The sequence below is a fragment of the Castanea sativa genome, chromosome 1, assembly GCF_040712315.1.
Source record: "Castanea sativa cultivar Marrone di Chiusa Pesio chromosome 1, ASM4071231v1".
Taxonomy (NCBI): domain Eukaryota; kingdom Viridiplantae; phylum Streptophyta; class Magnoliopsida; order Fagales; family Fagaceae; genus Castanea; species Castanea sativa.
In genome coordinates, this window is record NC_134013.1 from 29,156,694 (window position 1) to 29,174,430 (window position 17,737).

The following is a 17,737-nucleotide window of genomic DNA, read 5'->3' on the forward strand; positions in this document are numbered from 1 at the left end:
TTTAAAAATAAATAAATAAATAAAACTAGTGTAGAAGCCCCAACAAAAATTTGAGGATGATGCATAAACCCACGTTTTTGTCATTAACAAAATTCATTTACATTATAATTAGTGGCTATCCCCGAACGATTTACATGTTTAATTATTAATAGCTTTAATAAATAAAAAGTAAATTTATAGAATTTGAAGAAAATAATTGATCTAATTTAATTAAAATTTGTTTAAAGAAGATCAAACTTAATTTAATTAAATTTGTTTTATGTTGGGTTGCTTTATTATGGTAAATTCTAAATAGTTTAAATTAACATAATTTAACATTATTTGTAACCTCAAACCAAAATAATAAATGTATTAGAATATTAACTTGAAATTATAATCTTTCAAAAGTTTATATAACAACATTAGAAAAAATCAACAAAATCAAAGACTTTATATATAACATGTACAAGACAAGATTGGTTTGCTCTTGGGACAGTAGAACAAACTCATGAGATAATTAGAGGTACTCTAAGGAGCAAAGAAAATAAAGTTAAGCATAGGCATGAAACTTGGCTTTTATTTGCCATTATCAAGTGGCAACTTGAAAAGGTTCAGGAGGATTGGCTTCCAACTCATTCCCCAAGCACTCTTTGTTCTCTTTGGTGTTAGGGTAGCAGAGCTTGCAACCATTCTCATTTTCTCAATCAATGCCTCAGTATTCACTTGCTCTGACAAGATTTCCTCTAATTGTTTTGTGTCAATCACCAACTTCACTCTCCAAACTCCATCTCCAACCGTTGGCAGGACTTCAAGAGCTGAACCATTTGCTAAGTTATCAACAAAATCTGATGCAGCATATGATGACATCTTAGCTGGCTCAACCACACTCATCCACTCAGCCCCCAATTGCTCAATGATCCCTATGTTTTGCACTTGCTCAGTGACCCCATTTTTGCAAAGCTTATGCTCCTTGCTTAGTGGAAGTAGATAATACAATCTGCCACTAATTAAGCACTCAAGGTCTTGCAATGGTGATGAAGCTTGACCCTGCCGGAAAATGCCATATCCTGGGTGATCATCGAGGATGTCCCGAGCTTTGATCGGTCCTTTGAAATCTAGTATAGCCCCGGAATCCGTCAGAACCCGGATAGAGTTGTGACAAACCCCAGTGACCCCTTTGAGAGAACAATTCCCCATTGCAAAATTTTCTACACCTTCTTCCGCAAACTCAAGCACATATTTAAGTTGTGGAACCTATAAGCAAACACTAGTGGAGAGACAATGGGGGTGTGTGTCAGAAGAGACATTTTAAGGCCTGTGATTTTTTCAAAAACTTGAAACGGTGCCATGTGAATTGGACCGTTGGGACAATTATTTAAGCGAAAATTGAAATGATCCAAGGTAAAGGAATAGAATAAGAGTTAAATAGGTAAAGTAAAAACAGTAGGAAACGACAATTGAGAAGCAGACCAAGCTCAAATTTCTTTGCTAGGGATGTGTACTTTTTTAGTTTTATTCCATTTTAATCCAATAGGTATCTAACAGATTTCAATTTTATTTGAAACCATAGGTTCAATGTATCAACATCAAGAAGAAAACTTGGCTAATCATTAACTTTCATCAGTTAATATAATGACAAAGATGTCATCATCAGGTAAAATAATTGAACGGAAATCATGGTGCACAGCTCCACAGTTAAAATAATTAAAAAGTTACTATCATTTGCACTCACAGTGATTTCTCTTCCGTGAATTAGTATTACCTTGTACTCACGGGGCTTGAAGCAATATTCTCAATGAATATAATATAGATATGACTGTGAACAAGTGGAAGTGAGCTGAACATGGGATGGGATCCTTTTCTGAACATGTTAAAAAAAAAAAAATCAATATCAGTTTAAATTTGTATTTTATTTTATCATTTTTATACAATCTAGCTTTTTTTTGGGTATTAATTTCATTTTATGCACAATTTTTTTTTTTTTTTCATTTTCAAATTTTGGTATTAGGTTGGTTTTTTACTTTTTATAATATAGAAATTATACTCTAAGAAAGGAAGGATGACCTATATGTGATTTATTTAAAATAAAATGTGGAATAAACTTTTTATATTGTTAATTTCGGTGTCATAAATGGTTTTTTTTTTATAGATTTTTTTTTCTTATTTCTAGAGAGTAGGGAGTTCGTTTTTAATCAAAATAGAGTTATTGTATGTAGTGCCAGCAGAATGGTGGAAGTAATAGATGCGGTCACCTAATTAGGCCCCAAGTAAAAAAAAAAAGACCCTCCAATTTTAACCAATAGGATTATTTATAATCAATAAATAAAATAATATTTTTTTACCAAATGAAAAACAAACAAAATAGAGAGAAAAGTGCTACATCCACAATATTTTAACAACAAATGCTAAGTAGCAGTTTGTTACAGCCTGTTATTGACGGCAAAAAAATAATTATAGTGGTATTTTCTAATAGAAAATAAGAAGCAACTTAAAATCTAAGATTTGTTGTGAAAAATATTGTGAATTTTGCACTTCTGAAAAAAATAATAATAATAAGAGTTGAGTTAGCAAACTTTTACTAGTTCTCATCTAGCTCTACTACTAACACACTCTTTTATTTGCCACTATCAATTTGCCACATTAACAAGTGCCAAAAGTTTGTCTAATTTTCTGTATCTATAAAATTTCTATAAAAAAAATGTACGTAGTTCATGTTAATTAGTATTGATGCGTAGAAAATCAGTAGACTGGATGTTTCGGGCTTCAAAGAGCTAGCTACTGTCTTAAAGGCCTGAAAAAGAAAGAAATGATCAAAGGTGACCGGAGTAGACCGGCCAATAACCCTCCGATGTCAAAGTTAGTTTCTTTCTCAAGTTCTGAAGTTCCAACCTTTTAGGAAAATGTTTCAAAACGTACCTTTATCTGGTCTGAATGAGAGTTTATATAGTGCACCTTGGAAACGATTATTAGGTTTGTCTCCTATATTTGAGGAGGTCAGAGGGTTTAGGGATAACTTCTATAACCGCTATAGAAGTTATATATTTTCTTCATATAACTGTCATTGGAAGTTAAGTATTTAATTAGTTGTAGCGATGAACTTGGATCTCACTTATGCCTTGGAATAATAGTATGTGTTCCATCGCCAGCTCTTGTAGGCTAATCCATACTTGAGAATTCCGTAAGTGTTAGAGGGTTGTCTAGGAGTCTTCCTGACGAATGCACCCCGTTCCCATGGACGATCGTCCCTCCATGGATGACCTTCTCACGGACGGTCGTCCTTCCATGGACGATCTTCTTATGTAGAATGTCCCTTCTGTTCTGGACGCCTCCTATGGACAAGTTGGAGTTGGTTAGATTTTTAGTTCACCATCAAGTAGTAATTTTTGCATCTAAAATAAAATAATCAATTTTCACCCTTGATTGTATGATAGCAATATATACTAACCTTTCTAAGGACAGTTTTTGCTTGAAACCTTTATTAATTTTAGCAAAAATGTGCATCTAAATTAGAATGAGATGTAGCCATTTCACGCATATTAATCAATGCAACAACAATAATAACAAAAATTTAGTCCCAAAATTTTGGGATGTGCTATGAGTCCTTAAGATTACTTAGTTAGAGTTAGCCATATGTATTTTTCCCTCTATTCTATTATATCTAAAGTCATATTATTTATTACTTCCTTAATTGACGTGTCTTTTTTTTATTACTTCTACCAAAGTGATTTTTGGTTTCCTCTACCTTTTTTGTTCCCTTGACTTTGATCATTTCACTCCTCTTCTACTAGATGTGCTTCTCCACTTCATCCAACTTGATCATATCTACAATTCATCTCTTGACCATTAAGAATTACTTCCCTTTAATTTTTGTTTCTACTTTTACTAAACTCACATTCTATATATTTTATTTTAGTCATACTTAATCGAAAGTTTTTAGATTCTACAACATTTTGCCAAATTTCTAATTTGGCATTAATTCCACTTCTAATTCCATCCACCAAAACTATATCATCTATAAAAAACATACATTAAGGGACTTACTCCTAGATCAATGAAATGAGCTCATCCGCTATTAGTGCAAAGATATATAGACTTAATGGTGATCCTAGTTATGTATGCAATGAATTCACCCATAGGAGTTTTTTTTATTTTGGAAAGCAACCCGCAGGAACTTTCCTTTACTTAAAGGCTAGGTGCGGGCGTTAGAATTCATTATGCAAAATTTAAGCGAAAAGGGAGGACTTCAGAAACTTCATAGAAGATTACAGAGAAAAGAAACTCAAATATAGAAAGATCTTTCATTTATAAAAAAATAAATAAATAAGGAAAAGTTCTCAGATTACAATATTATATTCTGAACATTGACTAAAATTTCACATAGCAAGACTACTAGATAAAATCTACTTTGAAAAGAATATACCCCATCTAGAAGAGATTCATAAACTCATTCTTCATTCCTAATAATATTATTTGGGGTAGTCGCTTATTGACGATTAACACGTCTCAAACATTCTGAATAAGTTGAATAAATAAAAAAACATTCTGAATAAAACAAAACATATATAAATATTTTATAGACTCTTAAAAGAGTTGGTGGTGCTTCTTTCCATGGGCCTTCTCTTCTTTCTTTGCTTCTTTCTTCGCTTCTTTCTTCTTATGATGCTCATGGAACGCATACCCACCGGCTCCTACTGCAACTGCTGCTGCAATCTCCTCCTTTATCTTGTGCTTGTGGGCATGCTCTGGATCTTTCTTTGCCTTATGCTTTTCATGCTGAAACAATAATTGAAACAAATTAAAGTTCTAGTACGAATTTGGAAAGGGCTAAAACAACTATACACAAGTAAATTTTAAGGTCAATTGAATTCAACATAGATAGATTTTATTTCCATCAAGAAATCCCGAATTTGCATGTATGCGCACAGAAACTCCTGATAGAGCTAACACAACACAAGACTAAATTACTAATATTGAAGTGCTATGTATATACTAGCTAGCTTTGCTGCTTTTAATTTGTAAAAAGTTTGTTTGTTTGTCTTCGCTGCAAGTTTTATTTGCTTTCTCCAGTGTATATGTATTATGCGTAGGATCATATATACTATTGTATAGTGCTTTGTTTTCAATGAAATCTCTCATTGATCCCCAAAAAAACATTCTTTTCTATAGCGTTTTTGATTAATTAAAGATATTGGTTCATGCTACTCGAGGTCAAAAACATTATCTGTACGTAACAATAATAGAAAAACTTCAATACAATGAAAACAGCAATTTTTAAAATGTAAACAGGCAATTATATTAAAAAAAAAAAACTGAAGGAATTAAAAGAAAAAATGGCTACTAGACGAGGAAAATTACCAAGGCATAAGCTCCAGCAGCAACAGCACCAAGCTCACCTAGGTGCTCGCGATGCTTGTGGTGCTTCTCTTCCTTCTTATAATCAACAGGTTTTTCCTCATCTTTGTTGTGGTGGTGATGGCGGTCATGGTGGTGGTGGTAAGCCATCGTGGTGGTAAAGTATTATGTGTGACTTGAGAAAGCACAAGAACTACAATGCCAGAAATCAATGAGAAAAGGTTATTAATTGCTCTGTGATGTGGATTAATGGTTTGGGTTAGGGTGATTATATATAGTGGTGATCATGGTTAAATAACTAAGCCCTCCCCCAGGCCATGAATTTTGTCATCAAAGGTAAAGACTTAAGGAGTAAGTTATATCTATAATCTATAAGCGTGTATAATTAATGTGTGCGTGTATAATGTGTGTGTGTATATATAAAACTTAATCTCTAAGTCATGAACTATGTTGACAAAAATTCAGGCCAATATATTATAGATTATAGATATAACTTATTCCTTATGTCTTGAACTTTCCTTCTCAAAAAAAAATAAAATAAAATAAAATCTTGAACTTTGATGACAAAATTCATGGCCTGGGGCTGGGGAGGGCTTAGTCATTTGACCAGTACATATAATCACCCTAACCCAAACCCTTAATCCACATCACAGTGCAATTAATAACCTTTCTCATTGATTTCTGGCATTGTAGTTCTTGTTTACATTTTTTGTCCCGACAACTTTAAAGATCTTACAAGTAAATCATACGTTTGAGTTAGTTAAAAAAAATTCATATTTTTTATTTATTTATATAAAAATTTCAATTTGGCTAAGAATATTTAGTTAAAAAATTACCAAACTTATGGTTGTAAGGTAGTTTAGCTTAAGCCACATGACTTTGCACTTAGAATTAAATAGCATAATTAATCTAGGCTTTTGTAAAAGGTATTCAATTGAAATTCAACTTGTATATTTACCTTCAATTTGTTTTGAAGTAAAATATTTTTAAATGTAAAATATTTTAAATGTAATTTTTTTTTATGTATAAAACATTGTCAATAAAATATTTTCATGTGTTAAGTATGACAAGTAAAATTTTTAAAGTAAGGCTGTGTTTGGTTCTATGTAAATTGTTTTCCAGGTGTAAAATATTTTCAGGTGAAAATATTTTTTGGAAAAGAAAATATTTTCAGGTGTTTTGTGGCATTTTAAAAAATAATTTGAAAAATTTTAAGTAAGGCTGTGTTTGGTTCTATGTAAAATGCTTTCCATGTGTAAAATATTTTCAGGTGAAAATATTTTTTGGAAAAGAAAATATTTTCAGGTGTTTGGTGGCATTTTAAAAAATACTTTGAAAAATTTTTTTTAGTGTTTGGTTGTGTCCTTGAAAATACTATAGAAAACACATTTTCTACTTGATGCTCACATTTTCTTAGCTTCCAAAAAAATATATATAATATAATTTCTCAATTGATAAACACAAAAGAAACAAAACCAAACAAAAAAATTCATCAAATCCGGTCAAATTGAGAGAGAAGAAGGAAGAGAGAGAGGCGACTGGGTTCAATCTAGAGGTAGCGGGCGTGGTGGAGGTGATAGGGTCACGGTGGGTTGCTTGTCTTGTGGTGGTTTGCTCGACATGAGTAGAGAGAAGAAGGGAAGATCAGTGACATGGGTGGCAGAGGGAGGAAAAGGGAGGAAAAGAGAAACAGGGCAGATCGGCGGTGGAGTCGAGTTTCGCTTGATCGGCGGTGAGAGGTAAGGCCCAGACGGTGGTGGAGTCGATCTTAAGTTCAGGTGACCAGTCTCTCTCTGTGACGGTGGGCGACTCTCTCTCTCTCTCGGTTCGGTTCCTTTTTTTTTTGGAAATGGTTTGAAGGTAAAATAGAAGTTTAATCTATTTTACACTTCAGGCCTTCATATTTTACTGTCAACGGAAATGATTTTCCATTTTACTTAGTTTTCCGACCAAACCAAACACTCCTAGTGGTGGAAAATATTTTCTGAATTCTTTTTACACCTGAAACAAACACAGCCTAAATCACCAAAGCGATGGCTCAACACCAAAGCTGTTGGTACCAAAGGTTTGGTGACTAGACCACTAGAACTAGCAATCAAAGCAATAGATTCGGTAACCGAACTACTGATAATTACTGTCGGAGCAGTATCTCAAGTGATTGGACCGCCAACATTGATTGACAAAATGACATCTTCAATTATCGGACCTCTGACACCAGTTGCGGGGTCGCGTTTTTGGTCACTGGTCGCCGGTGAGGTGTCTCCGACCATCGAACTACTAGCATCGATCATCGGTAAGGCATCTCCTGCCACCAGACTATTGACACCGATCGCCAGAGTTGAGTCATTAGCCACTACACTACCATCACCATTGAACTTGAGTTTGTTTCTTAGTTTCCTAGCCAAGCAACTTAACATCTTTCCCATTTCCCTCATTAATTGTACAAGGCAAGATTGGTTTGCTCTTGGGACAGTAGAACAAACTCATGAGAGAATTAGAGGTACTCTAAGAGCGAAGAAAATAAAGTTAAGCATAAGCATGAAACTTGGCTTTTATTTGCCATTATCAAGTGGCAACTTGAAAAGGTTCAGGAGGGTTGGCTTCCAACTCATTCCCCAAGCACTCTTTGTTCTCTTTGGTGTTAGGCTAGCCAAGAATGAAACCATTCTCATTTTCTCAATCAATGCCTCAGTATTCACTTGTTCTGACAAGATTTCCTCCAATTGTTTTGTGTCAATCACCAACTTCACTCTCCAAACTCCATCTCCAACCGTTGGCAGGACTTCAAGAGCTGAACCATTTGCTAAGTTAGCAACAAAATCTGATGCAGCATATGATGACATCTTGGCTGGCTCAACCACACTCATCCACTCAGCATATGATGATATCCCTATGTTTTGCACTTGTTCAGTGACCCCATTTTTGCAAAGCTTATGCTCCTTGCTTAGTGGAAGTAGATAATACAATCTGCCACTAATTAAGCACTCAAGGTCTTGCAATGGTGATGAAGCTTGACCCTGTTGGAAAATGCCATACCCTGGGTGATCATCGAGGATGTCCTGAGCTTTAATCGGGCCTTTGAAATCTAGTACAGCTCCGGAATCCGTCAGAACCAGGATAGAGTTGTGACAAACCGCAGTCACCCCTTAGAGAGAACAATTCCCCATTGCAAAATTTTCTACACCTTTCACAAACTCAAGCACATATTTAAGCTGTAGAACCTATAAGCAAACACTAATGGAGAGACAATGAGGGTGTGCGTCAGAAGAGACATTTTAAGGCTTGTGATTTTTTCAAAAACTTGAAACGGTGCCATGTAAATTGGACCGTTGGGACAATTATTTAAGCAAAAATTGAAATGATCCAAGGTAATGGAATAGAATAAGAGTTAAATAGGTAAAGTAAAATCTAGACATGGCAAAACGGATTGCGGGTCAAATGGGTTGCAGGTCAAAACGTACGGGTTATTTTAAGTGGGTTAAAAACAGGTTCGGGTCGTGGGTCGAGTTGTCCCGTATTTTTCTCATGAATTTTTTAAAAAAAATATAAAAAAAAAACATGTATTTGCCATTTGGAAAGTAATACAACAAATTACTTGATGTAAAATGCATTACTTTAAATTCACCACTTGTATCAATAATGAACTGAGTTAAACTTATTAATACTTATTCAATAATTTTAAAATTATACAAATCCTAACATTGCTGTCTAAAACAAAACAACACAAAGATAAGTAAAATAAATACACAAGTTTTATTTATACACAATATCAACATTCCAAAATATAAAACAAAATTACAAATGACTTATTGGATAACTCATTTGATAAAGAATAAAAATATATAAGAAATTTATAATCTTGAAAATTAATTTTATAATCTATTATCAATTGTGGTTGGCACTCTATTTCAATTTGAGATATACATTAAAGTTTGATTGTTTACTTATTTATATATGGTCTCTTTTATGAATATCATATTATTGTTAAGCAACACAGCCTCTAGGAAATATCATAATTTATTTTGAAAAACTATTTATTTTAGACATAAATTGTTAAAAAATAGGTCTAAGCATTCACAATTTATGCTAATTTGATACTTTGACTTCACTATTTTGACACTTATGAATGTTTTTCACACATGTCTACAATTTCAAATCTATGTTTTTAACTCTATTGTAGCCAGATTATTTTGGCATGTACTTTGCTATTTGATATCTAAAAATATTTACTCATTACAGAATGCTCAACCATTCATCTTTCAATTAATTTGTATGCAGTTATGTAAATGAATCAATTGTTTCCTTAAAACTCATTACAAACAATTAAACCAATATTGTCTTAATTTTACTATTTTTTTACCAAAAAAAATGTTTTTAAAAAATGGTTCGTGTTCAAGTTGGGTCATGGGTTGGGTCGAGTTAAATCGCAAAAAAATGGGTTGGGTCACGGGTCAACCCGTTTTTGCTTCGGATCAAAAAAATAGGATTCGAGTTGGGTATTTTTCAGGTTGGGTTGGGTCGGGTCAGAAAATTTTGACCTATCTTGCCATGTCTACTAAAAACAGTAGAAAACGACAGTTGAGAAGTAGACCAAGCTCAAATTTCTTTGCTAGGGGATATGTACTTTTTTTATGTTAAAATGGTTCCATTTTAATCCAATAGGTATCTAACAGAATTCAATTTTATTGGAAACCATAGGTTCAATGTATCAACATCAAGAAGAAAACTTGGCTAATCATTAACTTACATCAGTTAATATAATGACAAAGATGTCATCATCAGGTAAAAAAATGAACGGCACTCACAGTGATTTTTGTTCCGAGAATTACCTTCCACTCACGGGGCTTGAAGCAATATTCTCAATGAATATAATATAGATATGACTGTGAACAAGTGGAAGTGAGCTGAGCATGGGATGGGATCCTTTTCTGAACATGTAAAAAAAATTCAATATCAGTTTAAATATGTGTTTTATTTTATCATTTTTATACAATCTAAAGTTTTTTTTTGGGTATTAATTTCATTTTATGCACAATTTGTTATTCATTTTCAAATTTTGGTATTAGGTTAGTTTTTTTTTACAATATAGAAATTCTACTCTAACCTAATCAAATGAAAATATTCTTTCAAGAATTTCAGAGATTTACACCAATAGCCTTTTTTTTTTTTTTTTAAGTTTTCAAATGATGTTTAGTCCATGGCTTAAATTAATTAAGCCCATGTCTCCCCCAAAACTAACCCTTTGTTTGATGTAGGGCTGTCTAAGGACCCGCTAGAACCGACCCACCAGCTGCCGCCGACCGAACCGATTGCTTCGGCGGTCGGTGATAGATTTCATTCTCCAAAATTCGAGATCAACGGGTCGAAGATCGGGTCTCCTCCTCTCAAATCCGAGAAACCCGATCCGACCGACCCATCATTTTCCCGGTGAGTTTTGAGATATTTTTGGGTAGATCCGATGAGTTTTGAGAATTTTTTTGGAAAATTAAAACTAGATCCGGCGAGATTTCGCTAGATCTAGCCAAGATCTTGCCGAAATTGGCCAAGATCTTGCCGAAATTGGCCATGATCTTGCTGGATTTGGTGAGATCTGGCCGGATTTCTACCGTTTTTCAAAATTTCCTCGCCAGATTCTGCCGTTTTTCATATTTTCTTGACCGGACTCTCGTTGTTTTCCAAATAATCAACCCCGACCGAGACTCGACCACTTTCCGGCAAGAACCGTCCGATCCGATTCGATTTCCTGACTGGTCGGTGGCGAGTCTGAAGATTTGGAACCCGACTTGGTCGGGTCGGTTGCGGGTTGGGCACAAACCCGACCCGGACCGACCCGTGGACACCCCTAGTTTGATGTTCATTTTGCCGCCTTCAAAAATGCCAACATAACATTATGCATGCACCATGTTGCTATATTTTTCAAATCAATAAGTTCTATACGAATCCAAAAGAATATTACAACTCAGATGGAATTCGTAAGATTAGTTTTGGTAAACTATTTTAAGAAAGGAAGGATCATAATTTTGATCTATATGTGATTTATTTAGGATAAAATGTGGAATAAATTTTTTTATATTGTTAATTTCAGTGTCATAATTGGATTTTTTTTTATTTTAGAATTTTATATTAGGGAGTTCGTTTTTAATCAAAATATAGTCATTAGGTCTGTTTGGATACCGCTTATTGCTGAAAACTAAAAACACTATAGCAAAATAATTTTTGAATGTATGAATAGTGCCGTGGGACCTAGTTTTAACTTAAAATTTGTTGAATTTTGTACTTGTGGGTCTCGTGAACAGTGCACGGGACCCACAAAAAAGCCAAACGCACTAACTTTCAGTTTTCAGCAACATCCAAGCTCACACATTGGATGACAGAAATATTTACTAACCTTTCTAAGGATAGTTTTTGCTTGAAACCTTTATTAATTTTAGTAAAAATGTGCATCTAAATTAGAATGAGATGTAGCCATTTAAGGCATGTTGATCAATGCAACAACAATAATAATAAAATTTTAGTTTCAAAATTTTGGGATGTGCTATGAATCCTTAAGATTAATTAGTTAGGTTTTGCCACATGTATTCTTTTCCTCCATTCTATTATATCTAAAGTAAAATTATCAAATACATTCCAAAAAGTTGTCCTTCCCATTTTCTTTACAAAGTTTTGAATCCACCTTATTTAACCTCCAAACAAACACAACCTTAAATCAATGTAATGAACTCATCCGTTATCACTGCAAAGATATATGGACTTAACGTTAATCTTATTATGTATGCAATAGATTCACTTATAGGAGTTTGTTTGTTTGTTTTTTTTTTTTTTTTTTTTTGAAAGCAACATGCAGGAACCTCATTATGTCCTTTACTCAAAGGTTAGGTGCGGGCGTTAGAATTCTTCATTCAAAATTTATGCGAAGAGGGAAGACTTCAGAAACTTCACAGAAGATTACAGGGAAAAGGAACTCAAATATAGAAAGATCTTTCATTTATAAAAATATAAATAAATAAGGAAAAGTTCTCAGATTACAATATTATATTCTGAACATTGACACTGTAAAATTTCACATAGCAAGAGTACTAGATAAAACCTACTTTGAAAAGAATATACCCCATCTAGAAGAGATTCATAAACCCTTATATTATTCATTCCTAATAAAATATTATTTGGGGTAGTCGCTTATTAACTATTAACATGTCTCAAATATTCTGAATAAAAGAAAACATATATAAATATTTTGTAGACTCTTAAAAGAGATGGTGGTGCTTCTTTCCATGAGCCTTCTCTTCTTTTTTCTTGGCTTCTTTCTTCTTATGATGCTCATGGAACGCATACCCACCAGCTCCTACTGCAACTGCTGCTGCAATTTCCTCCTTTATCTTGTGCTTGTGGGCATGCTCTGGATCTTTCTTTGCCTTATGCTTTTCATGCTGAAACAATAATTGAAACAAATTAACGTTCGTACGAATTTGAAAAGGGCTAAAACAACTATACACAAATAAATTTTAAGGTCAATTGAATTCAACATAGATAGATTTTATTTCTGTCAAGAAATCCCGAATATGCATGCATGCGCACAGAAACTCCTAATAGAGCTAACACAACACAAGACTAAATAACTAATGAAGTGCTATGTATATACTAGCTTTGCTGCTTTTAATTTGTAAAAAGTTTGTTTGTTTGTCTTCGCAGCAAGTTTTGTTTGTTTTCTCCAGTGTCTATGTATTATGTGTAGGATCATATATACTATTGTATAGTGCTTTGTTTTCAATGAAATCTCTCATTGATCCCCAAAAAAACATTCTTTTCTATAGCGTTTTCGATTAATTAAAGATATTGGTTCATGCTACTCGAGATCAAAAACAGTATCTGTACGTACGTAACAATAATAGAAAAACTTCAATACAATGAAAATAGCAATTTTTAAAACGTAAACAGGCAATTATATAAAAAAAACTGAAGTAATTAAAAGGAAAAGTGGCTACTAGACGAGGAAGATTACCAAGGCATAAGCTCCAGCAGCAACAGCACCAAGCTCACCTAGGTGCTCGCGATGCTTGTGGTGCTTCTCTTCCTTCTTATAATCAACAGGTTTTTCCTCATCTTTATTGTGGTGGTGATGGCGGTCATGGTGGTGGTGGTAAGCCATCGTGGTGGTGAAGTATTATATGTGACTTGAGAAAGCACAAGAACTACAATGCCAGAAATCAATGAGAAAGGTTATTAATTGCTCTGTGATGTGGATTAAGGGTTTGGGTTAGGGTGATTATATAGTGGTGATCATGGTCAAATGACTAAGCCCTCCCCCAGGCCATGAATTTTGTCATCAAAGGTCAAAACTTAAGGAGTAAGTTATATCTATAATCTATAAGCGTGTGTAATGTGTGTGTATGTATATATATAAAACTTAATCTCTAAGTCATGACCTATGATGACAAAAATTCAGGCCAATATATTATAGATTATTGATATAACTTACTCCTTAAGTCTTGACCTTCGATGACAAAATTCATGGCCTGGGGAGGGCTTAGTCATTATGCCAGTATGCAAATGCAAATACTTCTCTTCCACCGGCCGGTGTTAAACTCTATCATGTAGCCTCGGAATTTGATTCCCACGAACTTACCCATGACCACTTTATATCAAGCACGTCCTCTAAGCCCTGGAATTTTCCAAGTGATTAATAACCAAGTAAAACTTTTTTTTTTTTTGGATAAATTGCTTCAGGGGACGAAAATGTGAAGTTTTTCAAACTAAAGATTCTTTAGTTTTTCAAATTAAAGATTTTTCTACTGTCATATTATCATATATTATATAATAAAAGTTAAATTTAAAAATCGCGGTTGTGTCAAGTGATTACTCTCACTAATTAGTAAATTAATTTTATATTATTTGTTAAGATATATTTCCTCAAATTAAGGGATAATATTTAAACTTTATTCAAACTAAAAGTCAATTATCAAAATTTTCAAAACTAAATTCTACACAACTCACATTTTTGTTTTTATTTTTTCCTCAAGTTGCATCTTCTTAAATTAATATTTTATTAAAATATTGTGCTACAAGGCTCTTGACTAAAGATACGATTTAACAATGATTTAGTTTAGATAAAAAATTATCATCTAAATTTTAGAAATTTAAATTTTACTTCAACTAAAAGTCTATTATTAAAATTTAATTCTACTTCAACCAAGAAAAAATTTGGTATTGAGAAACTATTTTGTTTATTATTATTTGTGTTGACTAGGATATAGATTAAATAAAACCCAAATAGGATAAAAAAAAATTGGTATTGAGAAATTATTTTGTTTATTATTTTTTGTGCTAGTTAGGACATAGAAATAAGAATGATCAAACGCATACCACATCTCATGTTAAGAAATTAACACAAAGTAAAAAAAAAAAAACACTAATAAAGTCTAAACTAGAAAATTAAAAATTTTCAGTAAAATTATTTACTTATTTAATAATTTAGTTTAATCATTTAAAAAAATTGGCTCACATATGAAAGTCAAAATTAATTTTTGAAATCATCGATGTGATGAAATTTGTATAAATTATTTCCTGTATTACTCTATTTTTTATTTTTTATTTTTAAGTTCACTTGGGTTAAAAATTTAATAAAATGAAAAGAAATAATAAATTGCTTAGATAAATTCAAGAAGATTAATTGATATGATAGGAAAATATTATTCTTAACATTACACATACAAAGAAACTGGATGACAAACAATGAACAAGGACATGTACCAATCAAGTAAGCATTCACAAACTCACTCTCTCGCCCACAAGGTATTATTTAGGGTAGTTGCTTACTGGTATAAACACAACACAGCTCAAAGTAAATACTGAAAAAAGAAAAAAAGAAAAAGACACATTGAAAGAGAGATCTAGAATCTAGATGGTGTGTCTTGGATGGATCGATCGTGTTGTTTTCAACCAAAAAGGTGGTGGTGCTTCTTTCCATGAGACTCTTCGTCTTGTTCCTTTGCCTCTTTCTTCTCATGATGCTCATGGAAGGCATATCCACCAGCTCCAACTGCAACTGCTGCTGCAACCTCCTCTTCTATCTTGTGCTTGTGGGCATGCTCCGGATCTTTCTTTGCCTTATGCTTTTCGTGCTGAAATATATCATTATCCGGTAAAAGAAGAAAAAAACGTCAGCCTTTTTATTAAAGATCACCATATATATAAACTATATATATACAACAAAGTTAGGTTATTACCAAGGCATAAGCACCAGCTGCGACAGCACCCATCTCGCCAAGGTGCTCGAGATTCTTGTGGTGCTTCTCTTCCTTCTTGTAGTCAACCTCAGACTCGGTGGAGATGGTGGTGGCACCATATCCTACTGTGGTCGAATCACCGTACCCGCCGGGGCCACCACTGGAATAACCAGTCTCAGCATAACCAGTACTAGTCTCAGTGTAGACAGTTTCAACAGGCTTATCTTCATCCTTGTTGTGATGGAAAAGGTGGTGGTGGTGGTGCTTCTCTTCAGCCATGTTGGAGGTTGAGGTTGAGTTAACAAAGCTAGCGTTAAATTAAGCAAAGAAAAAAGACAGATAGTTAATGGGTGTTATAATGAAGGAGCTTGGTATTTATAGGGGGATAGTGGCCAAGTGCCACATGCTCATTTGCTGTACATAAATTTTTTTTTTTTTTTTTTTAATTCTCAGAAACAGATTCACTGCCAAAAACATTGAGAAGTACACTTAAAATTCATGATAAAGTAATAACTTTTAATGAAAGTAAGGTAAGTGACATATTTTCTTCAAAAATGTTAAACAATTATCTTTTTTTTTATAGAAATAAACACACATAAAATTGATTCTTTACCTAATTTTTTCTCCTTTGGTGTATTCTACTGTACTGTATTGATTACGTGGTTGATTCGTTTTACCAACAAAAATCATATATTTTATCAAAAATAAATAAACTCATATTATATATATTATATAATGAATAATAAAATAAAAGGTTTGACTTAGAAGTAATTAAATTTTAGATAAAAAGTAAATACAACAACTAATTTGTTCATATCATCCTCTCCAAAAAAAAAATTGTTCATATCAATTTTTTTTTTTACTGCCTTATATTTATTTTTTAGATAAATACAAAATCAATAATTTTTTCATATCAATTTTTTCTCTACTTTATCTCTTTTTTTAATTAATTTTTAGATAGAAACAAAAAATTAATTGTTGTTATATACTACTTTTTTTAAAGATAGAAACAATAATTGTTGCTATCTACTACTTTTATCTCTAATATCTTTTCAATTATTTAGATGAACACAAAAACTTAATAATTCCTATCAACTTTTTTTTCTCATTTTTTTATCCTCTATCTTATTTGAATTTTGAACTTGCACAATTTTTATTTTACTTTTTCTAATTCACGGTTTCTTCTTCCAATTTTATTATATTTAAAAAAAAAAACGTTTTTTTAATGATATCAACGCCTCTCTTTTTTGCCTTCACTTCGCCAGCTGAACTGCTTTGAAATACACTTAAAAAAGAACTATTTATTCTAATCTATTAACTTAATTACTGCATAAGAACTCCAGATAATCTTAAAAAAAAAATTTCACCCGATAATCTTAACAATAAAGACAAATTGAAAGAGCGATCTACATGGTGTCTTAGATTGTGGATTCTTTCCATGTGAAACTAAAATAAGAGAAAATGTTTGAGAGTGCATGTGCAATTGTTTCCCATTCCTCACGTGCATTTGGGATAATACCCCACGCCTCATGGTCGATCTTCCTACTCATTACTGGATCAAACTGGGGAGCTCGATTTATAAGGGAAGAGAGAACCTTTCCAAGATTGACGCTGAGACTGAGTAACAAGACACTTGGCACTAATCAATGTGATTTAACCCAATTATTGTCTTTGGCACTAAGAATGGTTGTTCTAGACTTCTAGTTAGTTTATACCTTACCAGATATCACCTTTGTGAGATTCTTCCTAAAGTGAACCTTCTTTTATTTGATTTTATTTATTGGTATTACATGTGATGTGATTATTGCTTTGTTTTTGTTATAAAGTTGGCATCCATCGATGCAGCTGAAACATGTACACATGTATTGCCTAGTAGCTAATTAGCAAGTTCCCATCATTTAAATATTTTAAGTTTAAGATCCATTTGGGTTTCTGTAAAGATTAAGTGATCACATTTCTTTGCTTATAGGAAAAAAAGAGTTTTGTCTTTTAAGAGGTTTCGTGCTTAAGTCAAAAGGAAGTGTATATACAATAAAAGTGACCTTGTCAACTTTGATGAAGTGCCGTCCTATTATAGTTTATCTCTCTAGTCTCTATATGTGTCATGTGTGCAACTATGTATCTATACGTGAAGTGATTTTATTTGCCCATACTTTTTTCTTCTAAATTCCATTGTATATGGG

The 17,737-nt window shown here is 32.9% G+C and overlaps 5 protein-coding genes across 5 annotated transcripts; all 5 read right to left on the reverse strand.

Moving 5' to 3' along the window:
- Positions 1-417: 417 nt before the first annotated feature.
- Positions 418-1,522, reverse strand: LOC142622046 (uncharacterized). Its single transcript, XM_075795458.1, has one exon. It carries the CDS (start codon positions 1,174-1,176, stop codon positions 556-558), a length of 621 nt encoding a protein of 206 aa, XP_075651573.1. The 5' UTR covers positions 1,177-1,522; the 3' UTR covers positions 418-555.
- A 2,741-nt stretch (positions 1,523-4,263) lies between these two features.
- On the reverse strand, positions 4,264-5,587 carry LOC142621696 (uncharacterized). The gene is made up of 2 exons (XM_075795035.1): positions 5,335-5,587; positions 4,264-4,752 (listed from the first exon to the last, which is right to left on the reverse strand). The coding sequence occupies exons 1-2, from the start codon at positions 5,479-5,481 to the stop codon at positions 4,561-4,563; spliced, it is 339 nt and encodes a 112-aa protein (XP_075651150.1). The 5' UTR covers positions 5,482-5,587; the 3' UTR covers positions 4,264-4,560.
- Positions 5,588-7,883: 2,296 nt separating this feature from the next.
- On the reverse strand, positions 7,884-8,942 carry LOC142624355 (uncharacterized). The gene is made up of 2 exons (XM_075797894.1): positions 8,927-8,942; positions 7,884-8,476 (listed from the first exon to the last, which is right to left on the reverse strand). The coding sequence occupies exons 1-2, from the start codon at positions 8,940-8,942 to the stop codon at positions 7,884-7,886; spliced, it is 609 nt and encodes a 202-aa protein (XP_075654009.1).
- Positions 8,943-12,289: 3,347 nt separating this feature from the next.
- Positions 12,290-13,582, reverse strand: LOC142638890 (abscisic stress-ripening protein 3-like). The gene is made up of 2 exons (XM_075812963.1): positions 13,331-13,582; positions 12,290-12,758 (listed from the first exon to the last, which is right to left on the reverse strand). The coding sequence occupies exons 1-2, from the start codon at positions 13,475-13,477 to the stop codon at positions 12,576-12,578; spliced, it is 330 nt and encodes a 109-aa protein (XP_075669078.1). The 5' UTR covers positions 13,478-13,582; the 3' UTR covers positions 12,290-12,575.
- A 1,393-nt stretch (positions 13,583-14,975) lies between these two features.
- LOC142638880 (abscisic stress-ripening protein 5-like) lies at positions 14,976-15,906 on the reverse strand. The gene is made up of 2 exons (XM_075812952.1): positions 15,555-15,906; positions 14,976-15,449 (listed from the first exon to the last, which is right to left on the reverse strand). Exons 1-2 carry the CDS (start codon positions 15,831-15,833, stop codon positions 15,264-15,266), a joined length of 465 nt encoding a protein of 154 aa, XP_075669067.1. The 5' UTR covers positions 15,834-15,906; the 3' UTR covers positions 14,976-15,263.
- Between the last annotated feature and the right edge of the window lie 1,831 nt (positions 15,907-17,737).